The 16,219-nt window shown below is 41.5% G+C and overlaps 1 protein-coding gene across 1 annotated transcript in view; it reads left to right on the forward strand.

Annotated features, from left to right (window-relative positions):
• PTCHD1 (patched domain containing 1) overlaps positions 1 to 10,376 on the forward strand; it is a 55,472-nt gene extending 45,096 nt beyond the window's left edge. Inside the window, exon 3 of the mRNA XM_026480193.3 lies at positions 3,466 to 10,376. Within this exon, the coding sequence (XP_026335978.1) occupies positions 3,466 to 5,120 (1,655 nt within the window). The 3' untranslated portion in view covers positions 5,121 to 10,376. The remainder of the gene's footprint in view (positions 1 to 3,465) is intronic.
• The last annotated feature ends 5,843 nt before the right edge of the window (positions 10,377 to 16,219 follow it).

The following is a 16,219-nucleotide window of genomic DNA, read 5'->3' on the forward strand; positions in this document are numbered from 1 at the left end:
AGATAGCAATATTTTTGCTTTTCAAGCACCATTTAAAAATAGGGGAAATGACAGCCAAACCTCTGAAAATTATCTTCATCTACATCTGTGAGATTTGGCCTCAGAGTCCTGCTGGTTGGACCCCAGCCCCAAAGCTAAGAGGGTGATAGATGACGGTGACACTAAAGAAGGGAGGCACATGCTGAAAGGAAAGTGGAGAGGAATGGAACCTACCAAAACCTTTCTTCCCTTCCTTTCCTTGATTTCGCTGGCCTGTTTCTGAAGTGGCTACAAAAGATAAGGCCAAGGCTGGCTGGAGGAAAAACTGCAAAGGATTTAGTAGTCTCTGTGAAATCCACCTACCTATAATTTCCTCTTCACTGCCTTCCCATCTCCAGCCTCTGTCCCACCGTCCCCCCCCCCAGACCGAAGAGAAGCTGCTTCAATATACCACTGTCCCAGAGGGGTCTGCATTTATAAGAACACCCTCAAAGGCCAAAACCAAAGGGAATTTGGCTATAATTATGGGCAAAGTAGGCATTCTGGGGGGTTGCGGGAGCAGGCTGGGTATTCCTCACGTCCTAGGGCTCCCAGAACATGACTCCCCTTGAGTCCAGGCCAGGAAACGGAGACACCGTCGTTCAGCTTTCCTTTAGGGTAACAGACTGACCTCTTCAACATAATTACCCAGCTGTGAGTCAGGTCTAGCAGCAGCTAGGCACTCCAGGCTGTTAATCCCTGGGACGCACCTCTGGCTATGTTGGCAATCATCCTTCTCTTGACTGACTGAACTTCGGAAAGGAGGCCCAGTTATGGTGTCCGCAGTTGTCCCGAAATCCAAAGAGCTCTTCAAAGACACTGCGCACCTCCAATTTGGAATTTAGCATATAGGCATCTGCCAGAAAGGTGTGTCTTGAGAAACAAGAATCTGGCCTATCAGGAAGGATGGTGAGGGCTTTTGGAGGCAAGACCAACAATGACAAGCAACAAACTCTGAGTGATCAGGTAGCACGGATTCTTTCTCAGGGCCTCCTCTTCTTACCTCTGCAAGTATCTACATACACACCCCTGTAGTGAGAAGAAAGAAGGAAAGGCATAGTTTCCAAAAGTCCCTAAGAATAAAATGAAAATTCTCTCTGGAGCTGCCCCCAGAACCAAGAACATATGCAAAGAGAGTCAGGACTCAATAAAAATGATCAAACCGTAGAAGAACAAGGCATTTAAAATGCAGCAACAGAACTTGGGAGACAAGTTCACAGCCTATTTCCACCTTTCCTTGAGTTTGATTATTTTCATTCTGGACCCTCAAGCCTCAATCTCTTCACCTAATAGCTCTGTTAATTCCCATTCCTTTTCTCACTGAGCCTCTAAGACTAGTCAACAGCGTGGTAAGAAATGGATTCATAGGGTATTTTCCAACAAGAGTCAGGGTCAGATAATGTCATAAAACATCACATCAGCTTAGAACAGATTTAATTTAAATTCTACTATATGACTAATTCTAATCCTGCTACATGCATTCTTATATTCTTACTATATTTAATGACTCAGTACTAAAGCCCTGTTTTAAAATATTTTTTCTTGTTTCTACCATGTAAATACTATTTTAAAAATCTCCATGGGACATTTTCAGTGAAACTTTAAAGTGTGTTTTATCCAAGAGATCTTAGTCTACATGACCCCAGCTGAAATGGTCAGTATTGTTTGCCCAGGGTACAGATGTCTCGGAGGTATTAATCTTTTACTCTCATTGTCCTGGAATCGGTTACTTTTAATCAAAGATCGGTCAGTCCTTCCTGAGAACAATGTGGAAACAGACTTAATAGTCTTCCCTTCTGAGACTAGATGTTAAATTTCTAAAACACAATTAAAAGAATGCCAGTCAATGAGTGCACTTTTGACTTCCTTTCTGGGGAGTTTAGGTGCCTCCAATTTAGTAGGGGCCACAGTGCTAGTTATCAAACTGACAGTCTCAACCTGCCCTCTCAAAGTGGCTGCAGAATGATGCCTAGTAAATTAAGACAAATGCCAAATCCTTCTGAGGAAACAGGTCTATATTAGGACTAGGAAATGGGCATTTGGGTTTGAGACCGAGCAAGACTTCAGAATAAGGATATAAATACCAGCCTGGGCACAAGGAAAGATGTTCACCCAGTTATTGTACACACAAGATAACAGTGACTCACTTCACTCAGCATTACGCTTGGCCAGAGATTTTAAATTCCTTTCTAAAAACAAGACAATTGTACCACCGGGTAAAGATTTTATTATCCTCAATAATGGGATTGAATATGCCAAGGCATAGAAGCAGAAAATTAGATCTGCTGATCCCAGTGCCGAGATAGGGGTTACTGAAAGCCACAACAGGTCACTTCCGGTGGGCTCTTCGATGTCGCAGTGGCCTGGAAACTCAGGGAGAGCCACCGGGTGAGTGTCTGTCTCCAACCAGGAGAGGCGAAGGAAGTCAAGCTAGATCCAGTCTCAAGCACTACAATAGAGTCCAAACGGGGGCACTTACCATACCTCTGCTATTCCAGTGCTTCAGGAATACTAACCAAGGAGGCCAAGGCACTAAGTAGTTAAGGAAAGAGGTTATTGATCTGGCTCTCTTCCTCAGAGGCCATTGCCAAATAGTGCAGAGAAGCCAGCAGAGTCAGCCCCTGCTTGATAGGATACGTCATCTACGAACAAGCAAAATTGGTCAAACAGGTCCCTGAAGACAAAATGCAAGCTATACACCTACAAGCATAATTTCAATTTTTATCGGCTGCAGGGAGAGTTTGTGTGAATCACGTTCCATCTTCCACCTTTCCTATTCACGCAAACTCATTGCTACTTATTGTGCTTCCCTCTGTGTCTCGGATCTGTTGCCTCCTGGACTGATACGGGATGTGGGGGGTAAGAGGCTGTGATTTAGGCTCCTGTCGAGACTCAAATTAAATACAGTGCCTCTTTCTCCCTAAAGCCTTCCACTTGGCCAAACTTAGATGAGATGATGAGACATTAACGCACAACCCTCTGCCCACTGCCTTCCTCTGTGCTGACCTCCAGCCAGACTTGTGGGGATGACAAGCCAAGTGATGAGTGGCCAGGAAACTTCTCTCGAGTGTTCCACCAACCAAGGGAAACAAAATTCCTGTAAGCTGCACCAACAGCCCTAACCTCTCACTGTATATAATCCCCAAGAGACAGACTCAAATCTACTTGGCTTTCCATAGGCCAAAGTCCACCCTGCACTCTTAAGCCAGAAGGAAACATGAAGATCTTAGTTCCTCGATCTTCTCTTTCACCTGCCATTAACATTTAGGATTCACTAAAATACAGGGCTCTCTTCCACAGGACAAATCCTTGGTATTTACAAACTGTCACCACCACGGCTGGTTGTGTTTCCCTTAACCCAGTAGTCTCCCGTGACCAAGCTGGTTCCTCTCTTTAAAGAGGTTAGTCTTTTCAACTTTTTGATCTGGTCTTTTTCTGCCCCTTCAGGTCATGGATTATATGGGACTTTTGAAATGTTATCCTCCTGGAGGAAAACTAGAGAAGACCAACATGTTAAAGAGAGAACTGCAGCAGTCTATGCAGACTCCATGCTCTCCTTTTCTCTCACCACTGCCATGTACCTGGTCACCTTCGGCATAGGGGCCAGCCCTTTCACGAACATTGAGGCAGCCAGGATTTTCTGCTGCAATTCCTGTATTGCAATCTTCTTCAACTACCTCTATGTACTCTCGTTTTATGGTTCCAGCCTGGTATTCACTGGCTACATAGAAAACAATTACCAGCATAGTATCTTCTGTAGAAAAGTCCCAAAGCCCGAGGCATTGCAGGAGAAGCCGGCATGGTACAGGTTTCTCCTGACAGCCAGATTCAGCGAGGACACAACCGACGGCGAGGAAGCGAACACTTACGAGAGTCACCTATTGGTATGTTTCCTCAAACGCTATTACTGTGACTGGATAACCAACACCTATGTCAAGCCTTTTGTAGTTCTCTTTTACCTTATTTATATTTCCTTTGCCTTAATGGGCTATCTGCAGGTCAGTGAAGGGTCAGACCTTAGTAACATCGTAGCAACTGCGACCCAAACCATTGAGTACACTACTGCCCAGCAAAAGTACTTTAGTAACTACAGTCCGGTGATTGGGTTTTACATATACGAGTCCATAGAATACTGGAACACTAGTGTCCAAGAAGACGTGCTAGAATACACGAAGGGGTTCGTGCGGATATCCTGGTTTGAGAGCTATTTAAATTACCTTCGGAAACTCAATGTGTCCACTGGCTTGCCTAAGAAAAACTTCACAGACATGTTGAGGAATTCCTTCCTGAAAGCTCCCCAATTTTCACATTTTCAAGAGGACATCATCTTCTCTAAAAAGTACAATGATGAGGTTGATGTAGTGGCCTCTAGAATGTTTCTGGTGGCCAAGACCATGGAAACTAACAGAGAAGAACTCTATGATCTCCTGGAGACCCTCAGGAGACTTTCTGTCACCTCCAAGGTGAAGTTCATTGTCTTCAACCCGTCCTTTGTGTATATGGATCGATATGCCTCCTCTCTGGGAGCCCCCCTGCACAACTCCTGCATCAGTGCTTTGTTCCTGCTCTTCTTCTCGGCATTCCTGGTGGCAGATTCTCTGATTAATGTCTGGCTCACTCTAACAGTTGTGTCCGTAGAGTTTGGAGTGATAGGTTTCATGACATTATGGAAAGTAGAACTGGACTGCATTTCTGTGCTATGCTTAATTTATGGAATTAACTACACAATTGACAATTGTGCTCCACTGTTATCCACGTTTGTTCTGGGCAAGGATTTCACAAGAACTAAATGGGTAAAGAACGCCCTGGAAGTGCACGGGGTAGCTATTTTACAGAGCTACCTCTGCTATATCGTTGGTCTGATTCCTCTCGCAGCTGTGCCTTCAAATCTGACCTGTACACTGTTCAGGTGCTTGTTTTTAATAGCATTTGTCACCTTCTTTCACTGCTTTGCCATTTTACCTGTGATACTGACTTTCCTGCCACCCTCTAAGAAAAAAAGGAAAGAGAAGAAAAATCCTGAAAACCGGGAGGAAATTGAATGTGTGGAAATGGTGGATATTGACAGTACCCGAGTGGTTGACCAAATTACAACAGTGTGATAGAGTCTGCTTGTTATATTTTCACCCTAGGTCTTATCGAGAGCAAAGAGATTATGTTAATGAAACAAATTCAAAGTTGTTCTTTCTTTTTTAAGAAACAGACATTGCCAAAGTAAAGGACAAGGGGGGAAATGGGCATTGCATATTTTCAGTCTTTAAAACAAAAAGATTGCTACCAGAAAGAATTTACACACGCGCACACACACAGACACACACACACACACACACACACACACACACACATCTCTTAAACTAAGATCAAATAGAAGAAAGCTTATTAGCAAGCAGAATCCTATTTTATTCACACCGCAGATGTTGCTGGTATTGTGACAAAAACCTACTGATTGAAAGGTCAGCTGCCAAGGCAGAAATAGCTTTAAGCATTGTTCAAACAATAAAGCTTCCAGAACTTCTGCAGAGCAGTAGCTCCAGGCAGAGTCTGTGGTTTGAGGTCTTAACTCCCCAGCACCCCAAGGAGATGCTTTCAAAAGTTCTGGCCAGCAAAAGCCAGCCACAACCTTGGAAGTGACCTATGGTAGAGTGGCCATCACCCATGGAATGAAATGGAGTGATCCCTAAATTCACCCAGGTGAGGCAGTTTTGTTGTCTAGAATGAATAAATCATAGCCCCCTATCAGTATACTTTGAACATTTGTATGATTTGGTGAATACACCTTTAAACCAATGACAGCTCCAGCACTGCAGAGTTGGAGCGATTCTATTTTGGAATATCTTGTTGCTTGTCACCAAATGGATCTGCTTTATTAGTTACAGCTCTTGGCAGGAGGCTCTGAATACCCAAAACTGCAGAGCCAAACCCAAATACCTGGCAGGATGGAGGAAAAGCAGGGGTCTACTTGAACCCGGAGGCAGTGTCTCCATTTTAACGAAAAATATGGCCAGCTGGTACAGCTGTTTGTGGTGTGACCCTACATGCAGTTTTTGCACGGATGCCCAGAAACAACATCTGCCTGTGCAGAGCTGAGGAAGGAGAAATGAACACTGAAATGGTTCTCTGCCATAGCTTTCAACTGGTAGAGCCAGTCTGCCTTCGCTATGAGACATGGCTGCTCAAAGACACAGAGGAGAAAAGGAAGTTCTTTGATGAGTGTAAGACCTGAAACTGGGAAACTTCATAGAAGTGCAGGCAGGGAGATGAAGGACTGAAGGGGAGATAGATGGAAATGACTGGAGGATGTAATCACCAATACACATTTATCAATGATGACGGTCAAACATTCCTGCTAAGCTGGCAGCACTTTCATCTTCCTGGTGCCCCACCCCGCCCCCCACACCCTTGCTGGTATCCTTCTAATGCACTGCACGGCCCTTCTGTACATTAATGAGCCTAGATGTTTATACTGTTGATTGTGGTATTTACAGGCTCCAAACAGAAACACTTTGATTGGAAGAGGCTGTGTATGTTGCCCCAGACCCCTACTTTTCTTTATGCCTATAAAAATGAAGCTAATTCCTGGTCACGTTTGAGGCAAATGTCTACAGTATTTTTCCCTTTTAGAGATGTAGCTTATTTAGACATCTATAGTGGTAAGCATTTCCCAAAAGCAACTTTGCTCTTTGGACCTTAGTGGATGTACCGTGCAACTTCCCCATCCTCCGCACAGGAGGAAATAGACCTGGGAGAATAAAGCGACTCAGCCAGGGTCACACCACTAGAGGGTTTCCATCATTTTAGCATGCCTAAGAGAGGGCAGGCCACTTTAAGATTCTCCCTTAAGAGGGCTATTATTCCCTTCAAAGTACATTTCCAAGGAAAGAACAAAGGACTTTATTGGCCACACGGCAAACTTTTTTTTTTTTTAATGTCTGGGTAATGTTTGGGATTTAGGTTTGCCATTGTCTTTCCAAACAGCAAAAATGCCCAAATGATTCAGATGTAACTGCACCAAGTGCAAACCTGTGCTTTCTATTTCCTGTACTGTTGTTCACACAGTTCTCAATACGTAGCTAGTGCATTACACACTCGTTCAGTCTCTCCTGCAGACACACTAAGTGATCATACCAATGTGTTATGCACTCAACTAGAAGATAATGAGCTTTAATCTGAGGACAAGTACTGTCCTCGAAAAAGGGCAAGTTCGCATAATAGATCTGCGATCAATTCTCTCTCCAAGGGGCCTGCAACTAGGCTATTATTTATAAAACACAGCCGAAGAGGGGATTGGTTTTATTCTTAAATCATATGTTGCTAAATCATTTTCTGAACAGTGTGTTCTAAATCAGCCATTGATTTAGTGTCGGCCACGTGGAGCACCTCGGGTTAAAGCAACTCCACAACACTGATACAACACACACACCAATTAAATGGATTTTGTTGAGAATTTAATCATTCAATTTGGTCAACCAGAATGACTTGCTGTGGAACTTTGTTTTATGACAGATAGTAGTTTTCCAACTTGATTGAGTGTCTGTATACCTTGGAATATTGTATTTTTAAATGAAGGGCATTTTCAACCTTGTCAACTTCCCTTTTCAGCACTTGAAATCAAGGCTTATGGAATTCTGACTGTGCAATGAATTTTCTTTTACTAGGGGACTCTGCATGCCAAGATTTATTATTTATTGTTAGATCATTATTATTTATTCATTAATGATTATTGCTCCAACAGGCTTGGTTTAGTCCCACCATTGAGAAGACACTTCAAAAGCAACTCCAAATCACATCCCCATAAAATTTAAGTCTTTACTTCATGAAGTTTTACTTTTTCAATTGCTATAAAGAGGGAAGAAACTAGCTTAGGAAACACTTGCAAAAGTTTTTTCAATTAATTCCAACCAAGACATTAATGTTCACTTTACCAAAGAAACTTATTTGGTTGGTTTTGAGTTGGTGTTTGTTTACCAAAGAAAACATTCCATTCATCAAAAATATTTCTCCTGGTCAACGAAAAAACTGTGATACTTGGGCATTCTTGGCCAGTCATAACGAAAAAAAGAAAAGTCAGGGTCAGGGTGATATTCTTTCACTGAATAGAGCTCCGCAGAAAATGTAAATTCACAAGAAACTGGGGGTTTGCCAGAAAGAAAATGATACTGAAACAGGGCATTATTGTTTAGCCCTATACCAATGGTCCAACAAGTGCCATGAGGGCTCCTCGGGCTAAAAGGAGGACATTTTCTCCACAGGAAAAATAAGACAAACCCTCATGAAGCTCCCTCTTCATTGTTCCAGCTCTTAAGTTTTGTTTTGTTTTGCTTTTGGGTTTGGGGGTTTTGTTCTGCTTTGGTTTGGTTTGTAGTGTTTGTTTGTGTTTGCTTGTTTTGCTCCTGTCTTTCCTACCATTTTTACCCCCTCAATTTTCACTCAGAAGGGAGATAATCAGATGCCATCCTCCATGGCTATGGTTTTCATGCAACATACTGCTCTAAATGAGGCCCTTAATAACCCTGTCATTTTAATTAACCACCACCCAATTGTTCTAAGTGGCACTCCGAGACCACGGCACCACTTTCCTTCAGCCCTAGTAGTGGAGTGTGGCTGTGTCTATCTCAAGAACAGGTGGGTTGGGCAGCCACCTTTGGGGGTGTGGCAGAGGCAGAGCCTCTTGAATACAAATGGTATCTTCTTCATAATGGTTTTATTCCTTTGGATCCTATTAAAGTAGTCCTGCAGCTTGTAGTAGTGTTTGAACTCTGTGAATCTCTGTTTTCTCATCTGTAAAATGGGGAAAAGAACTTTTAAGTAAAAATCTCTAAATTCAGCAAATACATACTGAGTGCCTAGTATCACCCAGACACTGTTCTAGAGACGGGACAGAGCAGTGAACAGATCAGATAAAATATACCTGCCCTCGGGGAGTCTACATTTGAATGATGTTGCAGATTTACTGTGAGGGTCAAGGGAGATGATGTTCCCAAAGCGCTCCTGGTGAGGGCTGGTGTAGAGAAGAAACTCAAGACATCATTTGTAATTTCTCTATCCCACACGGTAGCACTGGGGCCCATGATATAAAGCTACGGAGAAGTAAACTTTTGCAGATTTGGGCACAGAATTAGGACTATATGAAGACACAATGAGTTATCCTGGTCATTTCAGGACATTCAAAATTTGGCTGGACCACCATTCGGTGGGGCAACTGTCAAGAGGGCACAAGCTCTGGATGTTGGGTTTGGATTGTAATTTTTAAAAAATGGGATATAGGCCCTTGGGGATGAGAGTCGGGAGGGAAGGGCACTTGCTATTTAATTACTATGCCTGACTTGATTGAAGATATTTGAACAGTCCTGCTGGGTAATTTACTTTTAAGTTTGTGTTACACAAAAAGCACCAGGTATTTGAAGACAAAGTTCCCACTTTTTAAAAGCATGGTAAAGCTGCGACACAGAGGAAAATATTAAGTTAGTACTAGTGGATTCTCTGGCAAAGACCTGAGGATGGCTGCAGCCAGCACATGGCAGAGTTCCTCCCCGTGGTGGTTACAACTGTTTATTTCTGTTTCATGCCAGTCCAGGAGAAAGCAAAGAGGAAAGTGAATGAGCTAGAATCTGTTCAACCAAATAGGCAGTGTCAGGATGTCTTCCCCAGCCTTGCCTCTCCCCTGCCCCCCCTTCTGCCCAGGTGATCTGTTTGAAGTCCTCTTTGATATCTACACAGGTATCATGCAAGGAAGAGGAAGTGAGGCAACCAGAGAGCTATGGCCTCTGTGCAGATTTTCAAGTTAGATTAAAATTAGCACCACAAGGGTTCAGAGGAGCCTACCTGGTAGGGAAAGAAGGCTTCTTTTCAAAGTACAAAGAAAGCAACGTATACCAAGGAGGCAGCCCACAGAGGAACCTTGGTGGAAGGAATGCTGTTCCTGTGGAATGTGCCAGCCTCTTCTCCCTCCAGAATGTTGATACCAGTTGAATCTTTGGACAGAATTAAGCTCACTCCCTCATTTTTCACATGAGAAAACTGAAACCCGGAGAAGTGAAATTATGTGCACAGAGCTAGTTAGAAGCAGATACAGGACTATAATTCAAGTCTCCTAGGCTCAGTCCTTTCTCCATTCTGCCACTTTACTGCCAAATTCTATGTATCTAAATTATGGGGTCTTAACCTGGGGGCCATGAATGAGTCGGTGGGAGGGCGGGACTTTGAACTCCCTAAAATTAAATTATATGCAAAAATGTGTGTATATGTTTAATATGTGCATTTTCCTAAAAAGAGAGTTCATAGTTGTCATCAGATTCCAAAAGAGGTCTGTGACCCAAAAAGGGTGAAGAACCACTGTCCTAAATTAATAAAGACCTCACTGGGAGTGTGATTCTGGTGTCCTCATTTTGGCTAATGGGCAATCAAGAGTTTCTCAACCACCTTTTCTCCAAGAAGCCAAAACCGCTTCCAAATATTGGTCCCTTCATGCCCAGCCAAGTGCCTACTTCCATTCATTTATTCCTCATTCATTCATCCGTTTATTTATTTTTGCATATTTATGTTCCAGCACCAGCTAAACATATTCTCCAGGGCAAAATTGGGGAAAGGACCCCTCTGCACTGTGCTCTTATTGACAGAAAGAATACCAGGTTGCTACCACATTCTCACTGTTGCAACAAAGTATATGTAGCCTCAAAATTACCGCAAGCACACCCCATACACATACGTATACAGAGGGGACATCCAACAAAGCCAACATATGAAAGTGGGTCCTGTTAAAGAACCAGGGTCAGAATAGCCTACTTCCAAGTTATATAGGTATAAGCTGTGGGGCAGCAATATACCACATGCTTGGAAGGGCTGCTCCCAGGCTATTCTGAGATGTCTACAGGGGGCATGCATGCACACACTTGCAGCAGCTGACTCACCAACAAACAGGAGAGAGGATGTGTCTCATTCATCATGATAATATTTGTAGTAGGCAAATAGGAAATCATGGCCATGGACATATGGTTACATTTAAGGACAGGTGTGTCTTGGACACAGATATGCAAATAGAAGCCCAGTTTTCCTGACTCCTAGCCATAAGCTAGATATAGTGTACACTGATGGAGGAAGTTGGAAAAGAAATTACTCTATTTGTACCTCTTGGTTGTGCTTTTTCTGGTATCACTTTAGGCACAATGGAACGTGCCTGGGTTGTCCTAATGCCATTGCTCAGGGAATCACTGCTTTATCTTCCCTAAAGCACAAAGAAGACAGTGGCAGCGAACAGTGCTATTTATATGACCCTCTGCCCAGCCATGACAAGGGAAGCCTTCTAGTGAGATGGAAGAATATTCATTCCACTTTGTAGCATCTGATGTGAAGTCTGAAGACTTTGTTCATTGAGCTCTATAAACTGCGTTGTTTACTTTCTACAAAATGGCAAAGACTCAACCCATTTCCATTACCCATCCCAGGCTCATCATTGGGAAAACCCAGGATTCTCTTTGGCAAAACAATGTACTTAATTTACAGGGTGAACCCTCAACATGTTTAACTCAGGCTTTCAGATCTTTATTCTTTAAATTAATATCCTGTCAAAACTGACTCTGCCCCTGCTCAGAATCACCAAGTCAGATCCCATGATGCATCCTAGGACCATGCTGGCTCTGCTTCACGTAATGACCTGTTGGCTCTGCTTCACACACACACACACACACAGTGTATGTACACTCAACACACCCATAACACATACAACACATAAACACACATACATCTATGCACACTGACTTTTACAACATACCTGATACATCTTAAGGCACATTAAAACGCTTTAGCAGCCCCAGCCTGTGGTTCTGTGGGGTTTGGCAGGCCAAGGTCTTCAGCTATCTGCAGGGAACCATAAAAAATATTACCTTCCCATTCTAGTTGTTTCCTGTGCATGAGAATGTTTGAGACCAACCACACAGTACACTTAAAAGAAAAAAGAAAACCAAAAACTGGGGATGTACTGTATGGTGACTAATATAACAAAATAAAAATTATTTTAAAAAAAAGAAGAAAAAAGAAAACCAGGGAAGTGAATCTTTCTTGGAATTTACAAATTGCTAACAGTTCTATAGTACGAAACTGCTGATGGAATATTCCCTAAGTCATAGATGAGAACAGCAGAGACCCAAAACCACAGAGATCACTCCCAAGATCTGGAATTGTGGAAATTTATCCAAATTTTTTCTTTGTGATCAAGACAAGGGAAAAAGGACTGGGGAGGAAAGAGGAAGGACATACCAGGTGGTCACCACATCTTACCGATTCCCAATCTTAAAAAGGACTGGGCATTTTCCATTTATCCCTAGCATTAGGGTTTCATAGGAAAGCCAGTACCTTTCATCCACCTTAAGAAACAAAGGTGCCATACAGGGAAACCTGGTAATAGAAAACATCATTTTGGGAGAAAAGTCACCCAAGTAACAAAAAGAACTATCCAAGACCAGAAACTAACAGCAGGCATGCACACATGCACACACTTGGGGAGTGGACATTAAGAGGAGTTGGGGAGACGAACCCTAACAGAGTTCCTAAAATCTAGAGCGTGGAAGGGGAAAAGTAATGATGGGGAAAATGAAATAAATCAAATTTGTGCAGAAGGACTGAAAATATAAGCTGCAAATAGTGGAGTTGTTCAGGAATCTCTATAAGATAAAAATACGGGCCTGAATCTTTACTTTTTGAATCGAGTCAAAGGACTCCACATTTTCTTTTGCATTCTCAGCCCATAATTTCTCTTTAGTAACTTGGTGAGGACACATTCAGGTTCTATTTCTATTGTCTATGATCCCATGTTCAACCACCCACTCCTGCTTGTGTATTCACACTCCAGCTTAGAGCCTGTGAGCAGAATTATTGAATGCCAGGCCCAAACAAGGAAAGTTGCAGCTTGGGTTTAATAACTCCCTGGTCAAATCTCTCTCTTTTCTCTGAATGTGCAAATGTTTCAAAGCTGTAAAAAGTGTGTCTAGATAGCCAATGCATTTAACTTTTTTAACATTAAAGATATCCCCACCAATAATTATTAACAATCACATAGTCCTAACAGTTAAATGTTCCTTTAGTCCAACTTTAGTGAGTGACAAAAACGAAGAGAGCCCCTATCAAATATTTAGTGATGTTAGACAAGATCCTCACCTTAGACATAAAATAGTTTAAATCGCAAAATGTGGTCCCTTTCTTATTATCCTCACTGAAGAAAGAAGTTCCTGAAATTGTGTATTATTTTGTACAGTTCTGAGCTAAATCACAATGAATTTTTAAGTTGTGTCCATGGTGATTCATCATAAAATCACATCTTGTCAATCAAATTAATCACTAATGCAACATTCGGTAATCTGATCTTCTTCTCCAAAAAAAATTTCCCACAAAGAGTTAAAACACTTGTCTAACAAGGAACATTAATAAACTATACTTTTTACCTAAAGTCAAGACATTTTAAAGATGTTTAAGGAGAGTCAATGTAATAAGTGACCAATTCTTTCAGGAAGAAAAATGATGTCCTGTATTTTGTACCACTTGAGTTTCTCTGACACCTAAAATATGTATTTACATCATCCCACAGCTACACAAAAACAGAATCAGCAGGGAAAACTGTCCCACTGATGATTGGCAATCCCACAGCTCCTCTCCATCTGACCAGCTTTCACCAGAGGGCAATATTTCAGGCTTGCACATGGAAATCATAGACTGCAAAAGCCCTAAGCCACTTAGCATATTAAACCCTGAAAATAGCTCATGACAAACACTGGAGTTCTTAGTTGAATTTCCTTTCATATTAAAATCCCATCTTCCAATGAAGCATCCTGTTTCCAGTCTTGATATCCAATTTCAAGTGTAAAGAAGATTTCACATTTATTGCTTTCACTTTTTCTTATATGTTTCTAATTCTCTGATAGACACACAACAAATGGCAATGAGCCAGGGGAATATCTTCACCTTTCCTTTCTTCTTTTTTTTCTTTTTTAGATCCAGATTATTTCAATACTCTTTAATAGCAAGTAGTACGTGTTCTTTCTTGTTGTATTGTTTTTTCCAAATGAACAGTAAAAAAGTGTATATGACTTAATGCCATACAGATAAAGGTTTGGTTTTTTTGTTTGTTTAGCCAGCAGACTTCTTTTTATACAACTTTGCATACTGGCTTAAAAGTCACAATGTTACACTTCTGTCTCTAGAGAAAGAAAAGTCCATTTCCTGGCCTTAGTTTAATATATGATCACAAACAGGGCACAAAACTCAGAGCAGGGAGCACCCTATATACCTAACATGCCTGAGCTTAAAAGGATGTCAATAGAGGCCTAAGAAAATATGTTTAGCCTTTCTCTTCTGTAGCATTCTGGTCTTCTACAGGTATTCAGGGTTGAGGAGAGAGGAAATGCTGTATGTAATAGTTATAGGTCAACGCTAGTGCAGAGAAGGAAGAGGAAAGCCTGAGACAGGGGTAACAAAGCAGTATACATGATTGGGGTGGCAAATTAGTCGTTCGCAGGAGTAGCAGGTGGGTTTTCAACTTTAGTTTACTTCACAGGGCTAACTAAATGGATGCATGATTATCACTATGACAAAGAAAGTTTGAATCCAAAATTACATGTCACAGGTACCAAATTATGCTATTGACTTTCTAATGTAAAGGATTCGAATGATTTCAAATTTTGTCTCAATAGTTCTGAGCTGGGAATAGCAAAGAAGTTGCACTCATACTCCTGTCTGTTAAAATCCTTATTTAGCCCATTTCCATGGAAACTGAAATCAGATCTCTCTCTCTCTCTGTCTCCCTCTCTCTCTTTCTCACACACACATACGCATGCGTGCGCGCGCGCGCACACACACACACACACACACACAGAAAAAAACCTGTATAGAGTTTGGTGTGTACACACATGTGTCTGTGTCTATGTGTGTTTGTGCACGCATGTGAGCACCCACAGGAGAATTTCTGTGGGGACACTCTCTCATCAGTGGTAACTCTCCCACAAATGGAAGAAATGCCAGCAGTGGAAGAAAAGCCAGACTGACTTCCTTTTTCAGAAGCCAATCTGTAATGTAGATAAAAATCCCAGGTCAGAAAAATAAGCATATCACACCCAGGCCTTTGCTACCAATTCCTTGGAGAATTCCGTTTCATAACTGCATGTTCACTTAATTTAGTTAACTAACTTGGAAATATTTTATGGTAGAAAGTCATCAGCAGGAACTAAATTTAATCCTTTGGACTTTTGCCCACTTTGCTTTACTCTCAAGCATTTGACATTTCTCTAAATAGCCCAGAAAAACAAGGGCCAAGGGAAAAGAGAAAATGAATGAGTTCATTTTAATATTTCAACATATACGTGGTTAAATTTCCATCCTAATGGCAAAATAGTATGTGCGTATTCCAGATTTATGGAGATATTTAGTCAATGATTCCATCATTGTCTACAACTCCCTTGAAGACAGATCAACATTCAAATTACTGCCTATAAAAGGGCACTGCTAAAACCTATAGTAAGGTATGAAAAAGAATGAACACTGCCCCTCTCTGTATTTCTTGAATGATGTCATCAGGCAACCTGCATACGTTCTATACATGGACAATTTTTGATAGGGGGAAATATTTTACTTTCTATTTCTGTTCCTTTTTTCCATAAGAAAAGATAAGAAAAGATAAAATGGGATTTCTGTTAAAAGAATTTCATTTTAAAATGAATTGTAGATGATAATTTTGGATCTTAAAGTAGATTCACTTACCATACCCTTCAGCAATGTTGGTGAGTTTTGCAACTCATGAAGTATTTAGCTTTTGCTAGAATCCAAAATAGAATGAAAAGCTATACATTTCAGCTGGCAAAGATCAACAGGGCAACAGGACAAAGCTCGTGTTTGATCTTAAACGTGAGATTTTTGTTTTAAACATCACTGCAGCATATTCTCATTTGTGCTTCATACTTGGATGGGTAGGCTTACACAGGAATGAGGGTACAGACAGTCTGTATTCAACACCTGGGGAAGGGCAACGGTTTTACTTTGTAAAACAGAAAAGGCATTTCTTAGCATTAAAGACATAATCAAGCATGAAGAGTAAGGGGTAGAAAACTAAAATTTCTTTTATTTAAATTCAATTAGCCAGCATATAGTACATCATTAGTTTCAGATGTAGAGTTCAACAATTCATCAGTTGTATACAACACCCAGCGCTCATCACATCACG

Source organism: Ursus arctos, chromosome X (genome assembly GCF_023065955.2).
Source record: "Ursus arctos isolate Adak ecotype North America chromosome X, UrsArc2.0, whole genome shotgun sequence".
In the NCBI taxonomy this organism is placed as follows: domain Eukaryota; kingdom Metazoa; phylum Chordata; class Mammalia; order Carnivora; family Ursidae; genus Ursus; species Ursus arctos.